Genomic DNA, 24,646 nt, shown 5'->3' on the forward strand with positions numbered 1-24,646 from the left:
CTCTCCTTCCATCTCCTTAATCCCAAAGTCGAGTAAACATCCTTATCTAGCCTGCTTCTCCACCTCTTTGTATACAGCCCTGAAGCCACAGAGAAGTTTTTTTTTTTTTTTTTGCCAGTCCTGGGTCTTGGACTCAGGGCCTGAGCACTGTCCCTGGATTCTTTTTGCTCAAGGCTAGCACTCTGCCACTTGAGCCACAGAGCCACTTCTGGCCATTTTCTGTATATGTGGTGCTGGGGAATCGAACCCAGGGCCTCATGTATATGAGGCAGGCACTCTTGCCACTAGGCCATATCCCCAGCCCCCACAGAGAAGTTTTAAAAATGGAAAAATCATCATATAAAGCATACTTGTGCCTGACACCAATGGGACATTTTACTGTCTAGGTTGATCTATTAGTAATGCTAAAATGGAATATTCTAGGACATTATAAGACATTCATTTCCGATAGGAATTTATTTCATACAATTAAGAGGGACCCATCAGATACACAACAGGGACCCTCAGCTGCTGCCTTTGCTCGTTCGTTGTGTTTCATCTTTTGTGAATTATGTTCCTTGTCCCACCAGTGACTCTTCAAGTCATTTCACCAAAAATATAGACCCATGGTGCATCTCGACACCCCACTGGGAGCTGTATGCTGTCATTCAGCCGCCCGTCCCATCATCTCAAGATTTATTGGAGGCCCTGGTGTGACAGACCCGGAATTGAGATTGATGTGGGGATACAATGCACAAACTGTGCCTTTACACAGGCCACAGGTGTTGGATTTTATGGCTTGGGAACAGTAAGCATACTATTTTTGCCTTCTGTAAATATTCTAAGATTTTCTTTTTTCAAGAAGCAATTGGCGTACAAGAACCTCACTGACCAATGAGTAAAGGACAGGGAGGTCTCGGCTAGTGTTCTTGTTTGTGTTCAAACCCAGGCAAGAGTTAAAATGAGTTGTTGGTTTGTTTTTTTTTTTGTTTTTTTGTTTTGCCAGTCCTGGGTCTTGGACTCAGGGCCTGAGCTCTGTCCCTGGCTTCTTTTTGCTCAAGGCTAGCACTCTGCCACTTGAGCCACAGCGCCACTTCCGGCTTTTTCTATATATGTGGTGCTGAGGAATAGAACCCAGGGCATCATGTATATGAGGCGAGCACTTTTACCACTAGGCCATATTCCCAGCCTGTTAAAATGAGTTGGATGATAGACAAGCACAGATGAAAGCCAGCTCAGCTCAGTGCCTCTTTGTTTAGAATAATATCCAACCCCCCCCCCCCAACCCACTTCTATCATTTTCAGTCCTGCCTACCTGCTTTTGACGCAGGAAACTTCAGGTCTGAATGAAACCTGCCGAGTTTCCAATTAAATCTTTGTGGACAAAGGGCACACACACACACACACACACACACACACACACACACACACACACAGCATCCTCAGATAACAGGTGGGGCAATAAATCTATCAGTGCATCCACTTTCAGAGAAGAGAGTCCTCTCTCTCACTAACTAACAGCTGCCAACATCGCGAGGAGTGCTTTACTCTAACATGGGCTATAAGGTAAGATGTTTTTCTCTCTCTTCAGAAAAATTTAATAATTCCCTCTAATGTGTGTCTCTTATGAAAAGATTTTTGACTATCAAGTTTACTTTTGATATGCTGGCCAGTTCTTGATGGTGTTGGGGTTGTTTGTCTTAGTTGTTTGTTTTCCTTATTCTCCTTAACATCTTTTAGTTTTCATTTTTCTTTAAGGCTTATTTTCATCCCTTTGATTGTAAGGATTTTGGAATGAAGGGTGTTCCAGAAGTGCATGTTGTTCCTGGTGAAAGTTTACCTAGGAATCTGGTTTTCTGAGAGCTTGATTACTTGAACTACATTATGGAAGATGTGCTTCTAGCCTAGTCTAAAAACAGGTTAGCTCAGTGCTTGGGGTAATTTTAACATTTAAGACGGACATTGAACTGTTTGATAATGATTTCAAACTATTTACTTCTTGTGGTTATGAAGTTAGTTCACTATAGAACATTTGGAAATGACAAAAGAAAAAAGAAGGTATTTTAAGTCATTGATCAGAAATAGTATTTGGTTCTGTATCTTTCTAGTCCTTTAATAATGTGTACCCATATTTATTTTTTATGTGATTGAGGTCAAGCCACAAAGACAATTTAATATCTTTTTTCTGCTTAATATTAGTTTGAAAAGATTTTCTAAGTCATTAAAATTATTTGAATACATGAATCTGAAATATTCCATTTTTCACTAATAAAAATAATTTAATACTTAATCATTTTGATCACGAATCTTTGGTTGCAACTCATATTATGTTTTTAGGACTAGGTCCTTTTAAGTAGAATTACAAAATCCAAGAATATACAATTTTTAGAATCAGATTCATTTCATGACAATTGTCTATGTTCAAAATTCAAACGTTGATATTTTTGATACCATTACAGAAGCCACCTAACAGAAAAGGAAAATCTTATCAGAAACTGTGATTATCTAACTGGGGATAAAGTGACGTAATACAAATGAATGATATGCAATCTTAAATACAAAATTAATTGTGAATGGTAGCATATGATTTATTGTGTGTAAAAGTGCACAGTAAATAAAACACTTCTTGGGCAGGGGTCCCCAGCTTAAATAAAAGAACTAGTGCAATTCTTATACCACAGAGGAAGGGGAAATGATGGAGCAGAAGTGTGCAACTTGAAAACCTGCAGCACCCTGGGGTTTCAGGCTGGAGGACTGCAACTTTGAGGCCAGCCTGGGCTCCAAGGGAAGAAAGAAAAGGGGGAAGGAGGGAGGGGAGAGAGAGAGAGAGAGAGAGAGAGGAAGGGAGGGAGAGAGAGAGGGAGAGAGAGAGAGGCAGAAAAGGAAAGGAAAGGAAAAAAGAAAGGAGGAAGAAGGAAGGAAGGAAAGGAAAGGAGAGGAGAGGAAAGGGAAGGGAAGGAGAGGAGAGGAGAGGAAAAGAAAGGAAAGGAAAAGACAGGACAGGACAGAAAAGGAAAGGAAAGGAAAGGAAAGGAAAGGAAAGGAAAGGAAAGGAAAGGAAAGGAAAGGAAAGGAAAAGAAAGGAAAGGAAAGGAGGAACAGACACTTTTGGGATTTCACTCTCATTTGATACAAACTGTGTGGCACAGGACAAATCACCTAGGTTTCTGAATCTCTGATTTTTTTTTAAACTGTGAGATGACAGTTTTGGTTAAGACCAATGTTTGTCAGTGGTCAATGAGTCACACTTGTGCCACCTAAAGAGATTTTGGGGAACTACATAGAATCTAGACCATAATTGTTTAGTGATATAGAACACAACTTATTTGCACAGATTAAAAAAATGGCACCTTAGTATTTCAGAAGTGAAGATTTATTGTAAATGAGGAGGTTAGTAATAATCTAGGCGAGACCTAAACTCTCAAGGTGAGAAGCAAATGCCTGACATCTGACAAACACAGGCTAGGTGATTTGTGGCATCTGTCTATGTGCTAGCAAAATCTCAAACACGAATCTCTGGTAAACAAGCCATGCTACTTAGCAGGTACTCTGGGAAGTATAGAGTTGCTGAGATGCATAAGAAATAAACAGGGGCTGGGGATATGGCCTAGTGGCAAGAGTGCCTGCCTCGGATACACGAGGCCCTAGGTTCGATTCCCCAGCACCACATATACAGAAAACGGCCAGAAGCGGCACTGTGGCTCAAGCGGCAGAGTGCTAGCCTTGAGCGGGAAGAAGCCAGGGACAGTGCTCAGGCCCTGAGTCCAAGGCCCAGGACTGGCAAAAAAAAAAAAAGAAAAGAAATAAACAGAGATACAAGGACTGAGAATTCACCAATGCCATCCCAATTGCTAGCCATCCTTTGCACTTTTCATTTTAGCAGTGAGTTACTCACTCAGGCAGATTTCCTCCACCTTCTGAAAGAGGTAACGGAAGACCTGTTGTAGCAGTGTCCTTCCTAAGCACCTGAAGAAGACTGCACCCCACCCCAGGCTAGACCTCACCATGCTCCGGGCTGTTCTGGAAGCTCCTCAGCAGACACTGAAGGAAGGGAGAGAGTCTCGCCAGCTGGTGCTGGTGGTGGTATTTGTCGCTCTGCTCCTGGACAACATGCTACTGACGGTGGTGGGTATGTTGGTCTCCATGCTTGTTTGTCCGACACTGGCAGGCAGCACACACACCACACCTGATGCCAGCAGTCAAGACAATCACAAGATGCAGGGGGTTGGAGGGAACTTCTGGTCATTCCTAAGGTTTCACGAGAAGGAGGGTCAAAGGGCAGGAAGGCATCTGGCCAAAAGAGAAGCCCTTGTGCCAGAATGGCCTCATTTCTTTCTTCCTCTCCATTCTGTCCTCCCAAGGTGCTGTGGCCTTTGGGACAATGAGTATCTTACCATTATGGTTCCTTTCCAGCACACTGTATTTTCCTATGCCACCCCTTATCTGCTCTTCCTTGAAGTTTTTTCAGTCATGCTCTTCCAGCTGACACTCACAAATTTTATGTTATGTTATGTCAGTGTATGAATGGATGTGTGTGCTTGCACGCGTGGGGGGTGAGGGGGAGACCTGGGCACTGTCCCTGAGCTTTTTGGCTCTTGTCTAGCACTCTACAACTTGAGCCACACCTCTACTTCCAGATTTGTGGTGGTGAATTGGAGACAAGAGTCTCATGGACTTTCCTGACCAGGTTGGCTTCAAACCATGATCCTAAGATCTCAGCCTACTGAGTAGCTAGGATTACAGGCATGAACCACCTGTGCCTGGCTAAATGGATATTAGTAAAATGTATGATTTTACCTAAATGTCTTCTTGAGATAAGTGGTTATTGCATTATAGATAATTATTATTCTTCATAGTTCTGTAGTTATAGTCATGTTCTATAAAGTTATGAAAATGGAATTAATAAACACTGAATTATGGCCTCTAGAGGAACTGCACACATCCTCTCTCTCTGTCTCTCTCTCTCACACACACACACACACACACACACACACACACACACCTATCACATAGACAAAAATCTTAAACTAAATGTAGCAGATTCTTTAAGGTTCTATTTTCTTTACAAAAGAGAACATTGGTTCTGAGTGTAACTGGCACATGCAAGGCTACTAGCAACAGGTGCTAGAGAATTGGAATTCAAGCCTCATGAGACAGTCCCAGAGTTATAGTTTCTTATATCTCATCTTTAGCTTTCTGGAAGTCTTGCTGTGATCGATGTGACAAGAAGGCAGAGTTCCAAATTTCTCCCATTCTGCCCAATTCTGTGTGCAAATTGATTATCAGGTTATAATGGATAGGAGTGAGTACGCAAATTATACAGTACAGAATCCACAAATCCAAGCAGAGCAACTGTATGATGCTGAATTTTTGTTCATTAGCTAATAGGATATTTGGAGTCGACAGGGCCCTTAGTAGAATTTACATGATGCCACTTAGACGTCTTCCTTAACAAAAATCAGACCTCCTAGCAGTGGTAAACAAATACATTTGAAAAAGAGTTCTGTCTTCAGTCCTCATCATGTTTCTATTCATTTTAGTGCCCATCGTGCCCACCTTCCTGTATGCCACAGAGTTCAAAGAAGCCAATTCTTCCCTGGCCAGCAGCAATCCCATCATCCCCCAGCAGTCTCCTACCTCTGCTACCTTCGCCATCATCTTCTCCTTCTTTGACAATACCACCATGCTTGTGGAAGAAAGTGCACTCATTGGCACAGCATTAGCAAATGGCTCTGCTGTTCCAACCCGGCCTCCAATCACTGAAGCCAGCTGGGCACATAAAAACAACTGTTTGCAAGGCACAGAGTTCTTGGAGGAAGAGAACACGCGAGTTGGGGTTCTGTTTGCTTCAAAGGCTTTGATGCAACTTCTGGTCAACCCATTCGTGGGACCTCTCACCAACAGGTAGCTCAGTGGGCCCAGGAATAGCAGAAGCTGAGGTTTCAAACAGGTGTTTGGGAGAGGAGAGGAGGACAACTGGTGATCCCTGAGGATGAAACGTTATTGCTGAAATGTTACTCAGGGGCTTTGGATTTTTCTTGGTGATGTAGCGATGATTGAGCAGCTAGTGGCCAACAGTTGTAAACTGCTGAACATGACTTAGGAAGTATGTAGGTGGGAATGGCTTCTAATGGCTCTGGCTTCTGAGTAATCATGTCTGGGATTACCTTTATTTTTTTTTCATGGTACTGGGGTTTGAACTCAGGGCCTTGCTCTTGCTAGGCTCTTCTAGCACTTGAGTCACACTGTCAGCAATTTTTGTATTGGTTATTTTCAAGAAAAGCTCTTGCCTTATGCTCAGGTTGGCTTGGACTGTCATACTCCTATTAGTGCTGACCTGGGGTGACAGGCATGCACTGCTGTTCTTGGCCATTGGTTGACGGGGAACCTCAGGAACTTTTTTGTTCGGTCTGACTTTGAACTGTCACCTTCCAATTTCTGCCTCCCACTTGGCTGAAATTACATATTTGACCCAGTGATTCTGCTTTATCCTGCCATTTTAAGAGACATACACCATGTGGAGGTTAACCTTTCTGGAAAAGATTTTGATGTTGGTCTACTGGTAAATTAGCATGTTTGTCTGTTGGTTTCTAGTCATTAACATGTTATTTTCTATTTCCACACTTTGCATTCAGAGATATGTTCTATCATGTGCTCAAATGAATTCATTCCCGTTCCTACTAACAGTAAAAATGTAGTCCCATCACATGAATGCCTATTTTATGAGATCTTCTTCTGGATTCCTCTTAGGATTGGCTATCACATTCCCATGTTTGCTGGCTTTGTTACCATGTTTCTCTCCACACTGAGTAAGTAACTTCCTTCCCACTTTCTTCTCTTCAGTAAATACTTTGATGTTTTTCATGTGACTACAGTGCAGCCAACAATGTCAGAGAGTAGCTAGGAATTTGGTTGACAGGACAGCCATGTGAATTTTAGCCATGTCTAGCCTGGGCACTAGAATATTAATAGCAACTTACTCTCATTGGGAATGGTCTGTTCTGCTACAATAGATAATTCACTTACTTCTGTGGGAATCAAGGGTATTGTTTGTATATGATTGTGTGTGTGTGTGCACACATGCACATGTGCACACTTTTTGAGTTCTCCAATGTGCATGTTCTAGATGAAGTGGAATAAAGTATCTGCTTCCCCAACTCACAAGATGGCCCAATGGTTGAAGATGTGATGGATCAGGGTAGATATGGTAGGAAAAGATCCAACTCTGAGACTGCCTGACCAGGCTTAAATTCTAATTCTGGCACCTGTTGCTGGCAGCCTTGGGCATGTCAATTAACACCCTAGATGTGCTTTTTTTTTTTGCCAGTCCTGAGCCTTGGACTCAGGGCCTGAGCACTGTCCCTGGCTTCTTTTTGCTCAAGGCTAGCACTCTGCCACTTGAGCCACAGCGCCACTTCTGGCCATTTTCTATATATGTGGTGCTGGGGAATCGAACCCAGGGCTTCATGTACACGAGGCAAGCACTCTTGCCACTAGGCCATATTCCCAGCCCCTAGATGTGCTTTTTTTTAATGTAAAGAAACTAGAGCTTATCAGTTTGGCAGTGGAACCAAAGTCTTTATCTTTATCATAAAGTGCTTTTCAGGAACTTACATTTTAAAAGCTTTTTTAAAAATCTGCAAAACTATATTCATCAAAGATAATAACAGTTTTCATGAAATCACCATAGGAACTGTACTGAAATGGTCTAATTCTAGTCAAAAGAAAATGCATTTAGTGGCTAGTCTAGCCTCTATATCATCCTTTAGAGTTGATTAACGTGCTTTAGAGTGCCCATTACCACCCACTGGGAAGCCATGTGCCATGTATGTAGAAGCTAAATGATAGCCCACGTTAGTAATGCAAAATGAAAACAAAATTATTTTGATCTTTCTGAATACAGTGTGTGACCTTCCTAATTTGCCTGGGATAGAAGGAGTTGCTAGAAAGAATGGGAAACTTTCCATTTTAAAACGAAGAGTCTTGAGCAAAGCAAGATAAGTTCGTCACCCAATTCTCTAAGAGAAATGGTGGACTTTGAACAGACTGGTAATCAGAAAGGCTGAGAAAGGCCATTGGAGGCCAGGAGGGGAGAGATCAAGAATGTGCATGTTTGGGAGACGATAAATAGCTCAGTGTGATCATGTCGGGAAGAAGCTGAACAAGATCATAAACACAACTAAAGATACCAGTAATGAATAGGCAGAGGATTAAAATTCCTCTGATTCAGACACTTTGGGAGAGATTCTTTTGTTTGAAGGAGACATCATCCTAGCATGGAAAATGAGACATGTCTGAACCTAACAATCTGACCAACAATACCCTATCATTTAGTTTTTCATAACATATTCCTGTTTGGTTCTCAGCTTAATGTATGACAGTCTCCAACAAACAAGTTCTTTAAGGGTGTGAATTAGACTTTTGGTTTTTCATATCTGCTACAGAGTCAGGCAGAGGAGCTCTGTACTTAATATGGTATAATAAATGCTGATCTGGGTGCTCAGCAGATCTTCCAACGTAAGATAAGAGAAGGATCTGATAGGATCACAAGCTATTGTCTGTCCAATGCCTACATTCTTTGACATGCACATGACATACATATATATGAGAGATATATAGGATATATGTATGTATATATGTAATAAATAATATATGTAATATATTATATATATGTATATAAATAAATCTGGATGACCCAGAGTGGCCCAGGAATGTGGCCCATCAATGTGATATAGCAAAGGATTCAAAAATAGAGACAATGGAGTGGTTTCCAGCTTTGGGCATTGGGCTTTATGGACTTCCTCAAATTTGGCAGATAGGATGGTAGACTTTCAGCACAAAATATGGACACCTATCCATCCAGTAAGTGGTGACTTAGCTTATGTGTTGATGGTGTTTCAGTTTTCTTGCCAGCTCAAAATCAGTTATGATTGAGGACTGGGGAGATAAGAAAGATAACTTGAAGAACAGAAAGTAAACACCACCCTGCTTTCTTCAAACATATGCGTAATGATTCATCTCTGCCATATCGTGGGCATGCCATCTGGTGGCTGAGAATACAAGGTAATTTGCTAATCGAAGCATTCTTTCTATTCTCTTTGCCCAGTGTTTGCTTTTTCTGGCACCTATGCCCTGTTGTTTGTGGCTCGAACCCTTCAAGGCATTGGATCATCGTTTTCATCTGTTGCAGGTAAAACTGACATCACACACACACACACACACACACACACACACACACACACACACTCCTTTCTACCACTAGTGACTATCTTAGAGCCTATAACATTTATATGGGAAAGTTAAGGGAAGCACCATCCTGGTAGGTAGAAATTGTTTCTGGAACAAGATAATTTTAGAATTGCTTAGATCCCTAAGCCTGCCCTGACTTCCCATGATGCTATTCAGTGCAGCTCACTCAGGTCAGAAGAAGCCCAGGGAATTATGAAGTAGATCAGGCTCCTTTTCACTGCCACATCATGGCCACTTCTCTTCACACTTTTATTTTATAGGACCAATTATACCAGTCATTGTCATCCTAGTTTGTTAACATCGTCATTTACAATATTTCAGGAATCCTTCATCGTTGATATTTTCTGTCATTTTACATGACTGAATAGCCTGAGGGCACACTTGCCTTGTACTGGCAGCCCCTGGCTTGTCCTGGGTGCCCAGTGTTTTGATTCTCTTTTTTTTTTGGGGGGGGGGAACTGTGTTGAATAGAAAAGCCCCTATTCATAGTTTTTCTTTCCTTAGACTGTTCCATAGCTACCTCAAACATGGAAATGTGCTAGAAATGACAGAACACTGTGAAATGTTGTATAACTAGACAATGGGTGTTCTCTGTTAAACTTCCCAGAATCCTTTGTACTTCCAACAATATTAATGCAAAGAATGAGCATTGTGGAATTTAGGGAACCAATGGGGGAAGGGGTATTGGTCTTTGCCAGATTGTGAGCTCAGTTCTGTAAGACCCCACAAACTGAAACTCTCTCTAAAACTGTCACTCAAGAGATAACAGACAGGGACCAAGGGTCCTGAGACAGCCACACAGAAATCTCCCATGTGCCAACTGCACTGTCATTTTCTGCTCAGGTCTTGGGATGCTAGCCAGTGTTTACACTGATGACTATGAGAGAGGAAGAGCCATGGGAATTGCCTTGGGAGGCCTGGCCTTGGGAGTGCTGGGTAAGTGTACCTGCATGGAGATTTATGTTCAGGAGGTTGGGGGTACTCCTGCACCCTCAAAGGTGGCTCCAGGAAGCAGGGGTTAACAAAACCATGGAAGATAATGACTATTTTCTTCCCTTCCTCTCCTTTCAGAAATTCCACTAAGGACAGATGACATTTTCTTTCCCCTTAAGAAGTCAAGTAGCCTATAAGGGCATCCTGAAAATCAGCCTGTCCAAGACAGTGAAATTCCCCAAGTTAGTGGTGAATGCCTGCTTCACTTCTGTTTCCAAGTTTGGTCAGTGCTTTCAACATGAAAGCAAGCCTTTTCCAGATTCTCTGCAGAATTCATCATAAATATAATCTCTCGTATTCTTTACTGCCATCCCATGAAGGACAAATGATTGTTCCAGGATAGAGATGAGGATAAGAAAGGTCAAGGAGCCCTCAAGGTCACTCATCCAGGAGAAGCCAGATCTAGGATAAAGACTCTTGTTTTCTGCACTCAGAAACCCAATGGTTATATTTCCCTTGAATATGGATTATATGGATTGTATCTATATAGGTTAACTAATCAAAAAAGCCACTTATTTTGCTGAGCATTTAGGACAATGCTGGCACAAAGAGCATGGGAGTAAGAAGATCAGACATAGTCCTGCCCTCTAGAAGTTACAAGCTCATTGGAAAGACGCCAACAGTCTCTTCCATGGTCCATTTCCTGCCCTCTACCACCATTGAGAGAAGTGAGAACAGAGCACTCCTTTTGGTAGTATCCATGTAACACTCAACCATAAAGTTTGATGTATTCTGGATTCTTTCCTGACAGCCACTCCCAAATAAATGAGTCTAGGACGTGGACTCTACAACAAATCAAGGTCAGCTCCTTACCCCTCCTTGTTTAGAACATGGCATCAGCCTCCTGTATGATCCTACATGGTACCCAGGAGTTCTGAGCTGCTGGTGCTTCTCTTCTAGCTAATTGTCACTGACATTTCTCCTTAGGCCACAAGGCCAAGTAGACCCCTCCTCTGGATATTCAGAGCACCTGACTAAGTGGCCTCACCCACTCCCAGCTTCTTTCTTCCTCTCCTAAGTGTACATAATAATAATTTTTAAAAACCCACTGGATTTCTTCTTCCACCTACACACTCTTTCTTGACACCTATGTCTTTACATGTACTACACTTGGCAAAGACAAGTCACTTGGTCTTTCTGACTCACTACACTGGGCTTACATAGCATTTGGTAATACCACCATTTACTGTTGAGTTTTTGCCATGTTTGAATTAATTGTCCCACCCCGCCCCCCGTACGTTGAACATGCCCCTTCAGTACAAAGTGAGTTCCTTGGGAACAGGGACCAGGTCTTCTCTATCTTTGAACCTCCAGAACCTCAGAGGGAATTCCATCCCTAAGAGGTCTCCAGTAATGCTCACTGGGTGTTATGGATGAGTCTCGTCTCTGTCTCACTGGCTGGATTGAACCTCAACGCTCTCTGTGACTTTGTCTTTCCAGTCGGTGCTCCCTTTGGAAGTGTGATGTATGAGTTTGTGGGGAAGTCTGCTCCATTTCTCGTCTTGGCTTTCCTGGCACTTCTGGATGGAAGTAGGTTACCATTATATCCCCAAGCAGGTTAAAGCAAGGGATACATTATATTGTGGTGTCAAACTTGACTACTAATGGCAGGCCTGGCCAAGTTTAGATGGATAAGGAAGGAGGAAATGCAGAGAGTTATGATATGGTAGCGATATGACTGTTGTTAGAACCCCTGGCCAATCAGAGGGCAAATTAAACTCTCTTTGTCTTTCTTCTTTCTTAGTGCTCCAGCTTTGTATCCTGCAGCCGTCTAAAGTCTCTCCTGAGGTATGTAAACATCAAGCTTCATCACTAAGAGATATGTAGAATGGCTGAGGGTTGGTACCTCAGCATGCCTCTCGAACCCTCGGGAGAGAGGTGAAGGGATATAGAGTCAGGATGGTGAGAACTGTTCTTGAATTTCCAGATAGAGTTGTATTTGGAGTAGCATGGGCGATGGCAAAGGAGTCTGGCTTGATACTGGACAAAAGTGGGAGAAATAATCTTATAAATAAACAAAAAGTTTCTTGTCAGAGAGAGTAAATACTAGAGAGGCCTCCAGATAGGCTTCTTCTAACAACAGACTTCTGCCGAGAGCATCCCTAAGAGAACCTCATGCTGTCACAGCTAGAAAAGTTCAGAGTTGGTGTCTGTCTGACTTCAAGTCAAAGATGGTTCTGGGAAATTATGTCAACCCACATTGGGTTGAATTACTCAACAAACAGAAGGATAGATAAGAAAATGCATAAAATATGGGATTGTTCAACCTAAAGATCTGTTCTTTGCCTCCAATGGTTCATCCAGTCATTTGGAGGTAATTCCAACTGCACAAGTTCTTGATGGCCCACAAGTTCTGCCTAGTATACATTCTGTGCTTTCTCACATACATTCTATGGGTCAAGGACTATGGTTAGCCTCATTCTCCAGGTGGAGAAATAAAAGATAAACAGAGAAGCTCCTGAAAGAATTTGGCACAGTGACACAAGTGACAATTTGAGAGGGACAGCTCCACCTCACCTCACCCCCTTGGCTGGGGCCTGGCATCCCTGGGGAACTGACTGTGGATGTAGAATGTAGGGGTCCAAGGCTACCACCCACCTAAGACTCCTCAGATCAAGGAACACCAAAGACATGCTGCCTAGACTTCCAGGCCTGGAAGGTGCTTGGTTCCAGCACCAGTCTAACACCTACCCAGGCCTAGGAACAATCATCCAGATGGTTCTGTCACTAGTGACTGGGCCACCTCTGTGTTGCTAGCAATGATCCACTCAGCAAGCAGACCGCTCTGGAGATCCTAGGATAAGCTGGATGCTCACAAATACAAAATAGTTCATGAAACTAATAGAATTTAATTTTTGCATATATGGAACAGTATCATTTAGAAGTCAAAGTTATTGAAAGGTACACTCAGAGAATGGTAGTCCCTCATGAACTTCCTACCCTCCTTTACCCTTACTTATATAATCAATTTAATTTTTCTTACCTTTTTGTCCTTTCCCTCCTCAAATAGTTCATGTATGTTACATTCCTAGGCATTTTACTATATATTCTTGTTTGCATTCCCCATTTTTTCCTCACACTTAACGTATATTCTGGAGACAGGCATTATTACTTCCTAGAGTTCGTTCTTTCTTTCTTTCTTTCTTTCTTTCTTTCTTTCTTTCTTTCTTTCTTTCTTTCTTTCTTTCTTTCTTTCTTTCTTTCTTTCTTTCTTTCTTCTCTGTTGTAGGGCTTGAACTCATGGCCTGGGCACTGTCGCTAAGCTTTTTTGTGCAAGGATAGCACTCTACCACTTTGAGTCATAGCACCACTTCTAATTTTCTGGTGGTTAATTGGAGATGAGTCTCATGGACTTTCTTGCATCAAATGGCTTTGAACTACAATCCTAAGGGCCCAGCCTCCTAAGTCGCTAGGACTACAAGGGTGAGCCACCAGCACCCAGCTCATTATTGTTGTAGCTTTAGATTCCTCATGTGAGCATATATTTATCACATTTCATTCAAGTTTCTGTTTGAGCATTTACATAGATTCAGTACTTTGCCTTTACAAATAGTGCTACAATAAATAAATAACCATGTGTGTGCTTGTAATGTTGACAGTAATTTTTTTAAATTCCTAGAGGTGCAATTGTTATATCACAGGATTTATTCAGATTCTTTATGGATAATTTTATATCAGTTCCTTTAAAAAATATATGGGATAAAGGCATTATCATTTGGTTTTAGTATCTCAATATGTGTTAGTCCATTGCTGTGTGTATGGAAAGAGGGTTCTGATGTCAGAGCTCTTAAACCTCTCATGAAATAGGATGTAGTAGATCCCAGAGACGATCTGGAAGTTAGAAAGGGGAAGAGATTCCAGTGACTGAGTCTGAGAACACGGCAGGAAGGAGGCAAATGTATCTGAAACTTGACCTTGAACAATGGGGAGGAGGAGAAGCTGTGGAGAGAGACGGAAGGCAGTTTAGGCAAAGGTGACCGTGAGGGCAGAGGGACGTCTGGGACGTGGGAAGGAAGGTGGTGGCCGTGGGGGCTGGGATGAAGGGCTGTCACCAGCACAGCTACTCCTGCTGTGCTACAAGACTGGCATTTTAACCTGGCTCTTCTGCTGCTCAATCCAGTGGCTCAGAAGCAGTTAAAGCGAAGATTTGGGATAACTGGGCTTACTGATGGTGTTGATGAGAGTAGGGCTTCTGTGCTTACTTGGGGATTCCGTGTTCTGCCTGTGGTTCTCCTGAGACAGACATGGAGGCCAGAGAGGTCTTAGTGGGAAGGATCTGGAACACTTATTGTTGAGCCCTGGCCTTGCTACCATTCCTTGTGACCTGGCCATCTGTCACTGGGAGGCAGGATTCATCCCTAGGACTGCCACAGGGCTTGCCTGACTCACAGGACAGCAGTTCACGCCGGGATTCCAGGAAGGACATGTTCTCTCTCTGGGTGTAGGTTTCTGGGTCTCTATAGCAATGGAGCTGATGTAGCTGGTGGCCACGTTCCTGTGAGCACATCCTCAGATGCTGTGAAAACTGAGAGGTGTGTGAACACTGTAGAAAAGGAATCTCTTTGTTGTCTATATTCTCAGAGTGTCAAAGGGACTCCTCTCCTGACGCTTCTCAAAGACCCTTACATCCTAGTGGCTGCAGGTAAGCTGGCTCTGGCCGCCCTATCCCACAGGCCCAGAAAGCCCATCTCCCGGCGGCCACGGTGGTTCACAGAACTATCCTCCCTACTCTCCCAGGTTCCATTTGCTTTGCCAACATGGGCGTGGCCATACTGGAGCCCACCCTGCCCATCTGGATGATGCAGACCATGTGCTCTCCCGAGTGGCAACTGGGTAAGTGACCTCAGTCCGTATGACAGGCTGGGGCAGCCAATGGGTGCTACAGGCCCTTCCTCAGCTAACCAGGAAGCATCGAACCCAGGTCATCAGTATTTCAGAGGGTGCCTGAGCCCCCTTTGTAGTAGAATTACCGATCTCTCATGGAGGCAGATTCAGAGGGTGGACAGTTATCAGAAAAACAATCAGAGAAAGAACAGGGGGCTGGAGGGCACCTGCCTAGCTGTATGGTGAAGCCATTAAAAGGTTTGTAGTTGGTTTTTGCTTCTGCTCCTTTGATCGGCTATGCAAGTGCATACAAGTGATTTAAATTCCTGACCACCGCTTGTTGTTTTTCATGATAACCCTTTTTACTTGTATGAATTATAAATTTCATAATTTACATGAACGATGAGTTTAAAGCTCATTCTGCCTAATTGCTTCAACAATTATGTGAAGCACACAGGCTAAAGACGATGGGTTCCATATTATAGGTAAAAGTGGAACTCTTGTTCCCTTATTTGGGTGGTACTGGGAATGAACGAAACCTAGGGCCTCGTGCATACTACGTAAGGACTCTACAGTGCTACAACCCCAGTCCTCTCCCTCTAGTTAGTGAGGCAGATGTGACATATAAACTAAGGCTTCTGTAGTTATGGAGATTTTTTTTCATGACTTTTTAGCCCTGTCTAAACATGGGCATCTACATACTATCCGGTTCAAAGACAAAGTATAAGAACAAATAGTGTAAGCGGTGAAGACTGTGTGCCACGGGCAGGTGCAGTGTGCACCTCCACTGACCATCCATACTTCTCTCTCCCCACCACCTCACCACCCTTTCTCCATTTTATCACCTCTAATAAAGGGTGCTCAAGGTGAGTCAACTGTGGCTCTCACCCAGAAATCAATGGCACTCTTCAACCAGGTGGAAAGTTCTGGGCCTAGGAGAGAGGACAACAGCTTTCCCAATTTCATGAAGACCTTCTGTCTCATCTGAACTTGAAGCAGGAGCTCCAGTTTCTTGCAGGAAGGCCAAATGGCTACCTCATTTCAGGAAGGAGAGGTTTATGGGGCCAGAGAGCAGGTTGATAAGACCCTGATACAGCTCAGCACGTAATAATAAAAAGCACCCAATCTAATTTTGTGGAGAACAATTCTAAGCAAGGCTCCAGCTGCTCTCTTAGCCCCAAATTGAATTTTTTCTGGGCTGCAATTGTCTCTGACCACAACAACTAATTGAGTTAGTTGGTGCTCAGTACAGATAAGGCCCTTCTTGCCTGAGGTTCTGGCCATTCAGGCTCCAGAGGGCCTGGGCATCTGCAGCTCCCAGCAGCTTTTGTCAGAAGCTCAGTTCCCAGCCTCAGTTGCTGGTTACCCATTACCTACCCCCCAGTTACCAGTACCTCTGACAGCTTTCCTCAGTGCTGTCTGCATTTGTAAACTCTAGCAACAAAGGTTTATCCAAAGATGACAGCAGAGGCACTGGTCATCTGTCTACTTCACCCTCACAAAGGCTAGGATTGCGGAATGCACTACCACACCCCCGTTGTCTTCTTTTATTTGAAAATAAAAATGGAGATATTTTTCTAAGACTTTTTGACAAATTGAATTGTTCCGATGGATTAGCACTGTGCACAGGTTATGGACTCAGTCAACACAGATGATTACCATCTTCATAACTGCTTTTGGTTAAGTTGTCTTGATGGACCCATCAGTGTGTAATCTGCCACGAGCTGTGACCAGTCTGCATGTGTCGAAAGACACGTAGTCAGGGGCACAAATTGCTGATGAAATATGAGCTGTGGCTGGCTTGTGAGGAACAGGCCACCTGGATTGAGGCAAATCTCATTTAGGAAACTGCACACCCATTTGCAGAGATGTCAAGGAGACAGAGCTAGGCCCAGGAGCTTCCTAGAGGAGCCTATTCCTAGATAAATGGTTGGGTACTCATAACCTCTAATTGTTTGAAAAAAAGCAATTAAACATAAATAAATAGATACAGTTGGCAACAGATTGACACACTGTGAAGATAAGAGAAGTCAAACACACTAAAGTATACTTCCCTTCTACTCCATACAAAAGAATATTAAAAGCAAACAAGCTTGCAGCCGGTACCTGGAGATCTGTTGGTGTTGGGCTTAGTATCAATGGCCAGGCTGCTTTTTATTGGGCTACATTGTTTCCTTCAGGTCCAGAGAGGCAGAGGGAAGATTAAGAGCCAAGAAAACTCACTGTTGCTATCAGACTGATCCCTCAAGCCAGAGCCTGTGCTTACCACACTAGTGGGTGTGGAAACACATAGTCTTAGAGAGAATCTTGGATTAAAATCCTGCTCTCTACCCACTAGCTATGATGATAATAATGAAGGCATTGAACCGAGGGCACTTCCTCTGTGTCAGACACTGCTCAGAATACTTGATATGTACTATTTTGTTAATGCTTCATGACCAACCTATCTAGAAGGAATGACTATTTCCCTGTGTAAGTTTTGTTACTATAATAAAATACTTGAGCGGGCTGAATTTATAAAGCAGAAAAGAAGGATGTGGATGACAGTTTGGGAGGCTGAGTCCAAATGATGGCAATACATGGCTACCTCATCAGATAGGAAGTAAGAGAGTAATTCCAGAATCAGGCTCGCTCCTGTCACTTCCAATAGTCCACACTCTGGAGAATTCAAGGCTCTCTGGAGAGCCAAGGACTCGGTTTTCCATTGCTTTTCTAAGTCCTTGGCTCTTCAAAATGCCCTGTTGTTGCAAACGTCACTGTAATCTCACCCTCTCCTCCTAATATCTGGCACCAGCTGAGAATATTTTCCTGTCGCTCTTTCAACAGAAGTTCTAGCTCCTCCAGGTCTGGCTGCTCTTTGCTGCTTGCAAAACATTTCTGTTCTCCTTCAAAGATTCCCCCAGTTACTTCAGGGATCATTCAGTTAGATTACCATTTCCCCATTTCTCTTTAATACAACAGTCTGCTGTTATTCCTCCTCATTCATTAGAGCCTTCACACTTCTTCTTTCCAATTCCACTCCCATAGCAAGGGCCTTGATAACTAGGTGGTTAATTCTAGTAACATCTAAGCTTCTTCCACTTTTTTTTTTTCTTTTGGCCAGTCCTGGGGCTTGGACTCAGGGCCTGAGCACTGTCCCTGGCTTCTTTTTGCTCAAGGCTAGCACTCTGCCACTTGAGCCACAGTGCCACTTCTGGCCATTTTCTGTATATGTGGTGCTGGGGAATTGAACCCAGGGCTTCATGTATACGAGGCAGGCACTCTAGCCACTAGGCCATATCCCCAGCCCAGCTTCTTCCACTTTTTTTTTTTTTTGTCAGTCCTGGGACTTGGACTCAGGGCCTGAGCGCTGTCCCTGGCTTCTTTTTGCTCAAGGCTAGCACTCTGCCACTTGAGCCATAGCTCCACTTCTGGCCATTTTCTGTATATGTGGTGCTGGGGAATCGAACTCAGGGCCCCATGTATATGAGGCAGGCACTCTTGCCACTAGGCCATATCCCCAGCCCCTCTTCCACTTGTTAATCTGCTCTCTTGTGATGATTTCTTTTTTCTCCTCTATACTTGAACCAATCACTCCTACCTATCACCTTGTCTTCCTGTTACTATTACTGACATCACCTCTGGAATTTGAATTCTAAGCAAGCTGGTTATGACTTAACTTCAGGAGTTCTAGAAGCTCCATAACCCTTGATCATGCTGTGATCAGCTGTCTCTTGGCCTTGGTTTCTTTTTCTGTTCTCACTACGCATGTTCCCACTTCCCCTCTGAAGTTGTCTGGTTGCTGCTCATCCTTTTCTGCACCTCAACAGCAGAATGGAGCAGTAGAGTAGCTTTTGGAGGGTGTGTGGTCTCACCTTATTTTTATTTTATCCATTTAAAATTTTTACTTATCTTATTGATTTCATTTTCTCAATGCTGGGGAATTAAACCCAGGGTCTGACAGATGCTAGCCAAGCGGCCTACTATTGAGCTATATGCCCAGTCTCTTTCCATTTATTTTGAGACAAAAATCTCTCTGACTTCTCCAGATTGGCCTCAAACTAATGATTCTCCTGTCTCAGCCCCCTGAGTATCTGGCGTTTTCAGCATGTACCACCGTACCCAGCTCCCACCTTTATATTTGTGGTCGCAAATCGAAAGTGGGGTTTGACATAAACACCTTTCCTAGGAGTCCCTCATTATATATTTCTTTCCACTGTCCAAAATAACTGTTTTACATCACTCCACTCAGAGTGCTGCATGGCCTTTCCACTTGGCTCTGTGTCTGTCTTAACTGCTCTGTCCTTTGCTCCAAGAATATCTGGTCCATGGTAAGATAATGAATGAATGACACTCAGAGAGGCAGTAAGTAAATTGTTCCAGGCCACAGTTTACAAGGGAGGAAACCACAATTTGAGCCCCCAAAATGATGGCCTAAAATGTGTTTTCAGAGTATCTCACCCTTTTGTCACACAAAGGCACGTGCACCAGAGCCTCACTTTATAAATACTTGTGCAACTATTATCCAGTTGAGTTCTCTCTGTAACTTGGTCTGACATGATGATAGCTTTGCTTTTTCTGAAAGCGAGATTCCAAAAGGTTTAGTAACTTATCCTAGCACAGCAATAGAAGGAGAGAAGAAATAACAAATCAGGAATTCGACCTCCCAGAAAGTCTGTATGTTTTTCTCTGAAATTCACGTTCTCTTATTAGCAACTAAGCATCTTTTATACACATCAAGGGCTCACTGGGGCTCCTTGTGCAAACGTCTTAGGGCAAAAGTCTTAGGCGCATTAACTATTGGGATCCTGGAAGGTAATAGGGTGGGGGGGGGGGAGACAAACATGTTTCACTAACTTGGGCACATCTTAAGATGAGGATCTGTGTTCTTCAACAGGTCTAGCTTTCTTGCCTGCCAGCGTATCCTATCTCATCGGCACCAACCTCTTTGGCGTGTTGGCCAACAAGATGGGCCGGTATGTAACCTGGGATCTGGGAAGAGGGATTGAGGCATGGGATCGAGGCTGGCCCTGCACTTAGGAGGATCGGTAGCTTCTCTGACACTCAACAGTTAGGTCCAATCCATCGTGGTGAAAACTCCCTGCAGGGAGCGTGAGTGGTGGATGGGTGATGAGGACGACAGGGGAAAAGCATTTTCCTGAGCTGACTGCTACGGCAGTGGGACAGACAGTACATCCATGAGGAGAGCCCCGAATGAGATCACCCCAACAGAAAACAGCGATGAGGAAAGGAGTATGTGCTTTGCAGCACTGATTGTTAACTGTCCTGCGGGACCCCAGGCTATTCTATCGTGAGCCATCAAGGGGATAGGAGGAGAATCAAGACGTGGGAGTCTTGTGTTTGTTCCTCCACTGCAATGGAAGTAACTACAGTTTTAATTTTATCTTCAAAGTCCAGCATAAAGACCTGTAGAATAAATTTAAAAGCATTGTCATAAGAAACTATAGGTAAGATTTTTTTTGGTGGGGGGTGTGTTTTTAGAGAAGGATCTGTAAGACCAAATAAAATGTGAAAAGGTAGGGGGAATAGGAAACAGCACAAATCGAGTTCAAGGGCTGCTCCCATGGGTGAAATCTACTGTTTCAGATTCACATCTACTGAATATGATCCATTGTGCCCAACTTGCCTCTGCTAAGGAAAGAGCTGTGAAGCTAGGGAGGAGATGGGGACGAGGAAAGGACAGGGGCAGATTGGGTACTAAGTGGTCCGAGAGAGGTAAAATTCGCTTCAGTGTGATGGGTCAGGGTGGCAGATGACCTTGTTTGATGAGGATGTTTTTCTTCCAGGTGGCTTTGCTCTCTGCTTGGGATGATGGTAGTAGGGACCAGTTTGCTCTGTGTAAGTAATAAGGCCTACTTGGGAGAGCCAGTCATTGTAAGATTATTTTTCCTTTGAGATGAGTAGAGGGTTGCGTTTTTACAAGGGCTGTCAAAAAAAGTTATTTTTGAGCGGGCAGGAATTAGAGAGATGCTACCAGTGGAAGTGGTGTGCCGTTGAAAGGAAGGATGTAAGGGAGTGAAAAGACAATGGGCAGCAGCCTGAGTTCTATGTCTGCGTGTGTGGTCTTAGGAAAAGAGATGTATTCGTGTCTATGTCAGTCAAGTGGCACGCTTTATGACTTCATGAAGTTATAAAGTCACCATAAGTTCCCACAAATTAATAGGAGAACCAAAATTTATGCCTAAATCCCTAGCCTTAGAATATTTGGCAGATAAAAGAAAGGAGATTTTCCATTTCCAAGATCCCTTCCATGCCTTGTTCATTTTCTTCAGATCCCAGTGAAGATTTTTAGTATACTAGCTTCTGGGCTTGAGGGAGCTGAGAACAGATGTACAAAAGTCCAAATACCATGTTCACAGAGGGCTGGGAGTCACAATAAGGAGTGTGAGCTCAGGGTTCCATCCCAGCATCCCCACTTGCTCTCAGTGACTTTGAGCTACTTGGATTAAGATCTTCATCTCTGTAGAGAGGATCTCCAGGATGGTGGGCAGAGTTGAAATTGAAGCACACTATGGGCAGGTGGTAAGCTCTCAGTGAGCCTTAGCCAGTGCTATTGATAACTATAAACACCTCTTGGGACATCACCCCTGGAATTGTCATCAGCTGCGAATACCTAACAGCTATGCTAAACCTTTGAGGGGCAAATACTCTGTGCTAGTGGGTTTGGGTGCCTAGGAAAGGAAGTAAAGAATCTGTATAAGAGGAAAGGAAAACATTTATTAGCGAGTTGGGTGGGCAATGAGAACGAGTATCATAGCCTGCAGATGTGACATATCAAACCCTGACATCTGTCCCTCCAGTTGTTGGGCTGTTAAATTCTTTGTTCTGTCTTTTTGCTCCAATGGCTATGAAACCAGGGGCTTAACCTGGGCTGCTGTTAGCAATGGGAAGGATCATGTGATGAATGAGGGCAGTGTGTGTTGGGTGCAGAAGGGTAGAGGATGAGGAAGAACCATCTACAGCAGAAGAGGACCATGGTTATAACGTAATGGAGTCGAGTCAGAGACTCAAACTTGCTCTTGCTACTTACAGGTTTTGCAATTTTGGAGAGGGCAATTTAGCTTGAATGGTCAGATTTTGTATACCCAAAGGGGAGGTAAAGATTCATCTTCCTACTGTAATAACTGAGAAATGATGCATAGGGCACATGAACACACTTAACAGTGGCATTTCATGTGGGGACCTTTTGCACCCTCCCCCACCCAGCCATCCCAAAGCCTGATGAACTTGTCTTCCTTCCCCTTGCAGGTTCCTATGGCTCACAATATTTTTGGTCTCATTGGTCCCAATGCAGGCCTTGGCTTTGCCATAGGTAAGACGTACCCTCAGAGGTCACAAAAGGAGCCCCTGAAAGTTGCCTTTGAGTCAGATAATCCTCCATGTTTTCATATCCAAAGAGGCAGGTCGACAGGCAGAAGCAGGAGGGTAGAGTGGGGATCTGTTGATGCTACGTGGGAGGCCACAGGCCAAGGGAATGGGTTAAATGGAGAGACAGAGGGCCGGGATGCCACAACTGTAGGCCAAGCTGACCGGCTATATCCTGTTTGCTCTGGCTGCAGGCATGGTGGATTCCTCTCTCATGCCCATCATGGGACACCTGGTGGACCTACGCCACACCTCGGTGTACGGGAGCGTCTATGCCATCGCTGATGTGGCTTTTTGTGTAGGCTTTGCTATAGGTATGTTGGTTGGGACAGAGGGGAGCATCCAAGAGCAAGGGCCCCCATGTCCCATTACTGTGGGCAAGTTCATCATGCTAGGGCATCTTCTGGGTCCCCCACTACCCCTGGGATAGTGTGTTACAGGGGATCTAGCAAGGTTCATATAACGCTTGCGAATTCCACTTCTCCTTCACAGGCCCATCCACCGGGGGTGCCATTGTGCGAGTGATTGGTTTCCCCTGGCTCATGGTCGTCATTGGGGTCATCAACATGGTCTATGCTCCTCTTTGTTACTTCCTGCGGAGTCCCCCAGCCAAGGAGGAGAAGCTTGTAAGGCACTATTGCTGCTAACAAATTAACCGCAAACCCATGCCCGTTTCTTACACTCTGCCCCCTCCCTGCCCCGACTTTTTTTGGTCTTGCACTCATTGTTTCCCTCTTGATTATCTCTCTGCATTACCGCTTTTCTGATACCTATTTCATATTTATCCTGCTTTTGTGCCTTTTTATTTCGTCTCTAAGAAATCACTTTCCCTCTTACATGAGTATTAAATACAGAAGGAAGGAAGATGGGAAGCTCACCTGGAGTTGGGGTCAGGATGTCGACAAAGACATCTGTCCAAGTGATTCTGTAATCACTGTAGCCACTAGCAAGGTGTGAATGAGCAAGCTATCTCTTCCATAAATGGTCGGGACTCCACTGTGCACATTCATTCATTCATTCCCTCATTCACTTGAATCCGCCATTATCCTTATGGAGTTCTTTCTGTGTCTCTGTGTCTGTGTCTGTCTGTCTGTCTCTGGCAAGGTTTTTCAATGTAGCTCAAGCTAGTTGTAAACTCATAATCCTCTTGTTTCTGCTTCCCCATTGCTGGGATTACAGGTATGCTTCACCATGCTTGGACAGGCCATTTTTAAAATATAAAAATTCAGGGACAAGATCTATGTCATAATATTTGAAATGATAAGATACTTTCTTCTTTTATTTCCCTGAGACTAGGAATCAAACTCTGCACCTGACACTTCTTGCTCATTAGCTGATATTCTACCATCTAAATGAACCATACCTCCAAATCTCATCTCTTATTGCAGCATGAGCTTCTGGAGCCCTGAGTGAATTTGGGCTGGGTATAGAAACTGCTTAAAGGAACCGAGGCAGAAACATTCTGATAGACATGGTGCCACTTTGAGCCAGCTTCCTGATGTATCTTGTACCACCATTAACAGGAATCAGCTAAAAGCATATATTAGTCATTGGTCCTGACTAGGGTTGATATGCCAGGTACTTGGGAAGTCTGTGCAGAAGGAGAGCACTGTACTTACTTGTGAGTCTCTCCTAAGCAGTGGTTGGCTTGGATGAGCCAGCTGGAGGAGAGCAATTCGGGAGCTGGTCAATGGTACACAGTAATTTCTTTTCTTGCTTCCTGCTGCAGGCTATTCTGAGCCAGGACTGCCCCATGGAAACCCGGATGTACGCAACTCAGAAGCCCACCAAGGAATTTCCGCTGGGGGAGAGCAGCGATGAGGAGGCCGACAGTGAGGAATAGGGGTGGCAGAAAGGGGACCCTGTCTCAGGGGAGGTGATGAGGCTGGGATTTCAGGGACTGTTTGTTTCAGAAACAGATCATGGGGGTCTGTTGGAGTGCTTTCCTTCTTTCCCCTGGGTGTTGTCTCTCTCGCCTCTCCTCTCGTGGATGCTAGGCGTGGGCACACTTCCCACCTGCATTACCCATTTCCTCCCTCCACCTTTTTTTTGGAAGAGAATGATCTCCTCCCAGGCCGCTGAGGTCCATTAAAACCTGAGTTGTGAGAAGTTTGGCAAGTGGTGACTCATTCCCTGGAGGTGGTTGTGAGCAGCGTGCCCCTGAAACCTGACTGGTGACTGACAAGCCTTGCTTGATCTGTGCTGTGATGTTCTCTGGCATATTCTGGACAGTTTT

At 43.9% G+C, this 24,646-nt stretch overlaps 1 protein-coding gene across 1 annotated transcript; it reads left to right on the plus strand.

Moving 5' to 3' along the window:
* The first annotated feature begins 1,508 nt into the window (after positions 1–1,508).
* Slc18a1 (solute carrier family 18 member A1) lies at positions 1,509–24,260 on the plus strand. The gene is made up of 16 exons (XM_048330673.1): positions 1,509–1,545; positions 3,883–4,108; positions 5,520–5,883; positions 6,730–6,788; positions 9,086–9,169; positions 10,072–10,164; positions 11,662–11,751; positions 11,966–12,009; positions 14,803–14,863; positions 14,959–15,054; positions 19,922–20,000; positions 20,832–20,883; positions 22,294–22,357; positions 22,605–22,724; positions 22,903–23,036; positions 24,140–24,260. The coding sequence occupies exons 2-16, from the start codon at positions 3,985–3,987 to the stop codon at positions 24,251–24,253; spliced, it is 1,578 nt and encodes a 525-aa protein (XP_048186630.1). The 5' UTR covers positions 1,509–1,545; positions 3,883–3,984; the 3' UTR covers positions 24,254–24,260.
* Positions 24,261–24,646: the final 386 nt, after the last annotated feature.

This window comes from Perognathus longimembris, chromosome 21 (assembly GCF_023159225.1).
Source record: "Perognathus longimembris pacificus isolate PPM17 chromosome 21, ASM2315922v1, whole genome shotgun sequence".
Lineage (NCBI taxonomy): Eukaryota > Metazoa > Chordata > Mammalia > Rodentia > Heteromyidae > Perognathus > Perognathus longimembris.

Excerpts from the sequence above, each read along its gene's own strand:
- Slc18a1 (XM_048330673.1), top strand. The coding sequence starts at position 3,985 with ATGCTCCGGGCTGTTCTGGAAGCTCCTCAGCAGACACTGAAGGAAGGG. Across the intron at positions 4,109-5,519 it reads CATGCTACTGACGGTGGTGG|TGCCCATCGTGCCCACCTTC; the intron begins GTATGTTGGTCT and ends TATTCATTTTAG. Across the intron at positions 22,725-22,902 it reads TTGTGTAGGCTTTGCTATAG|GCCCATCCACCGGGGGTGCC; the intron begins GTATGTTGGTTG and ends TCTCCTTCACAG.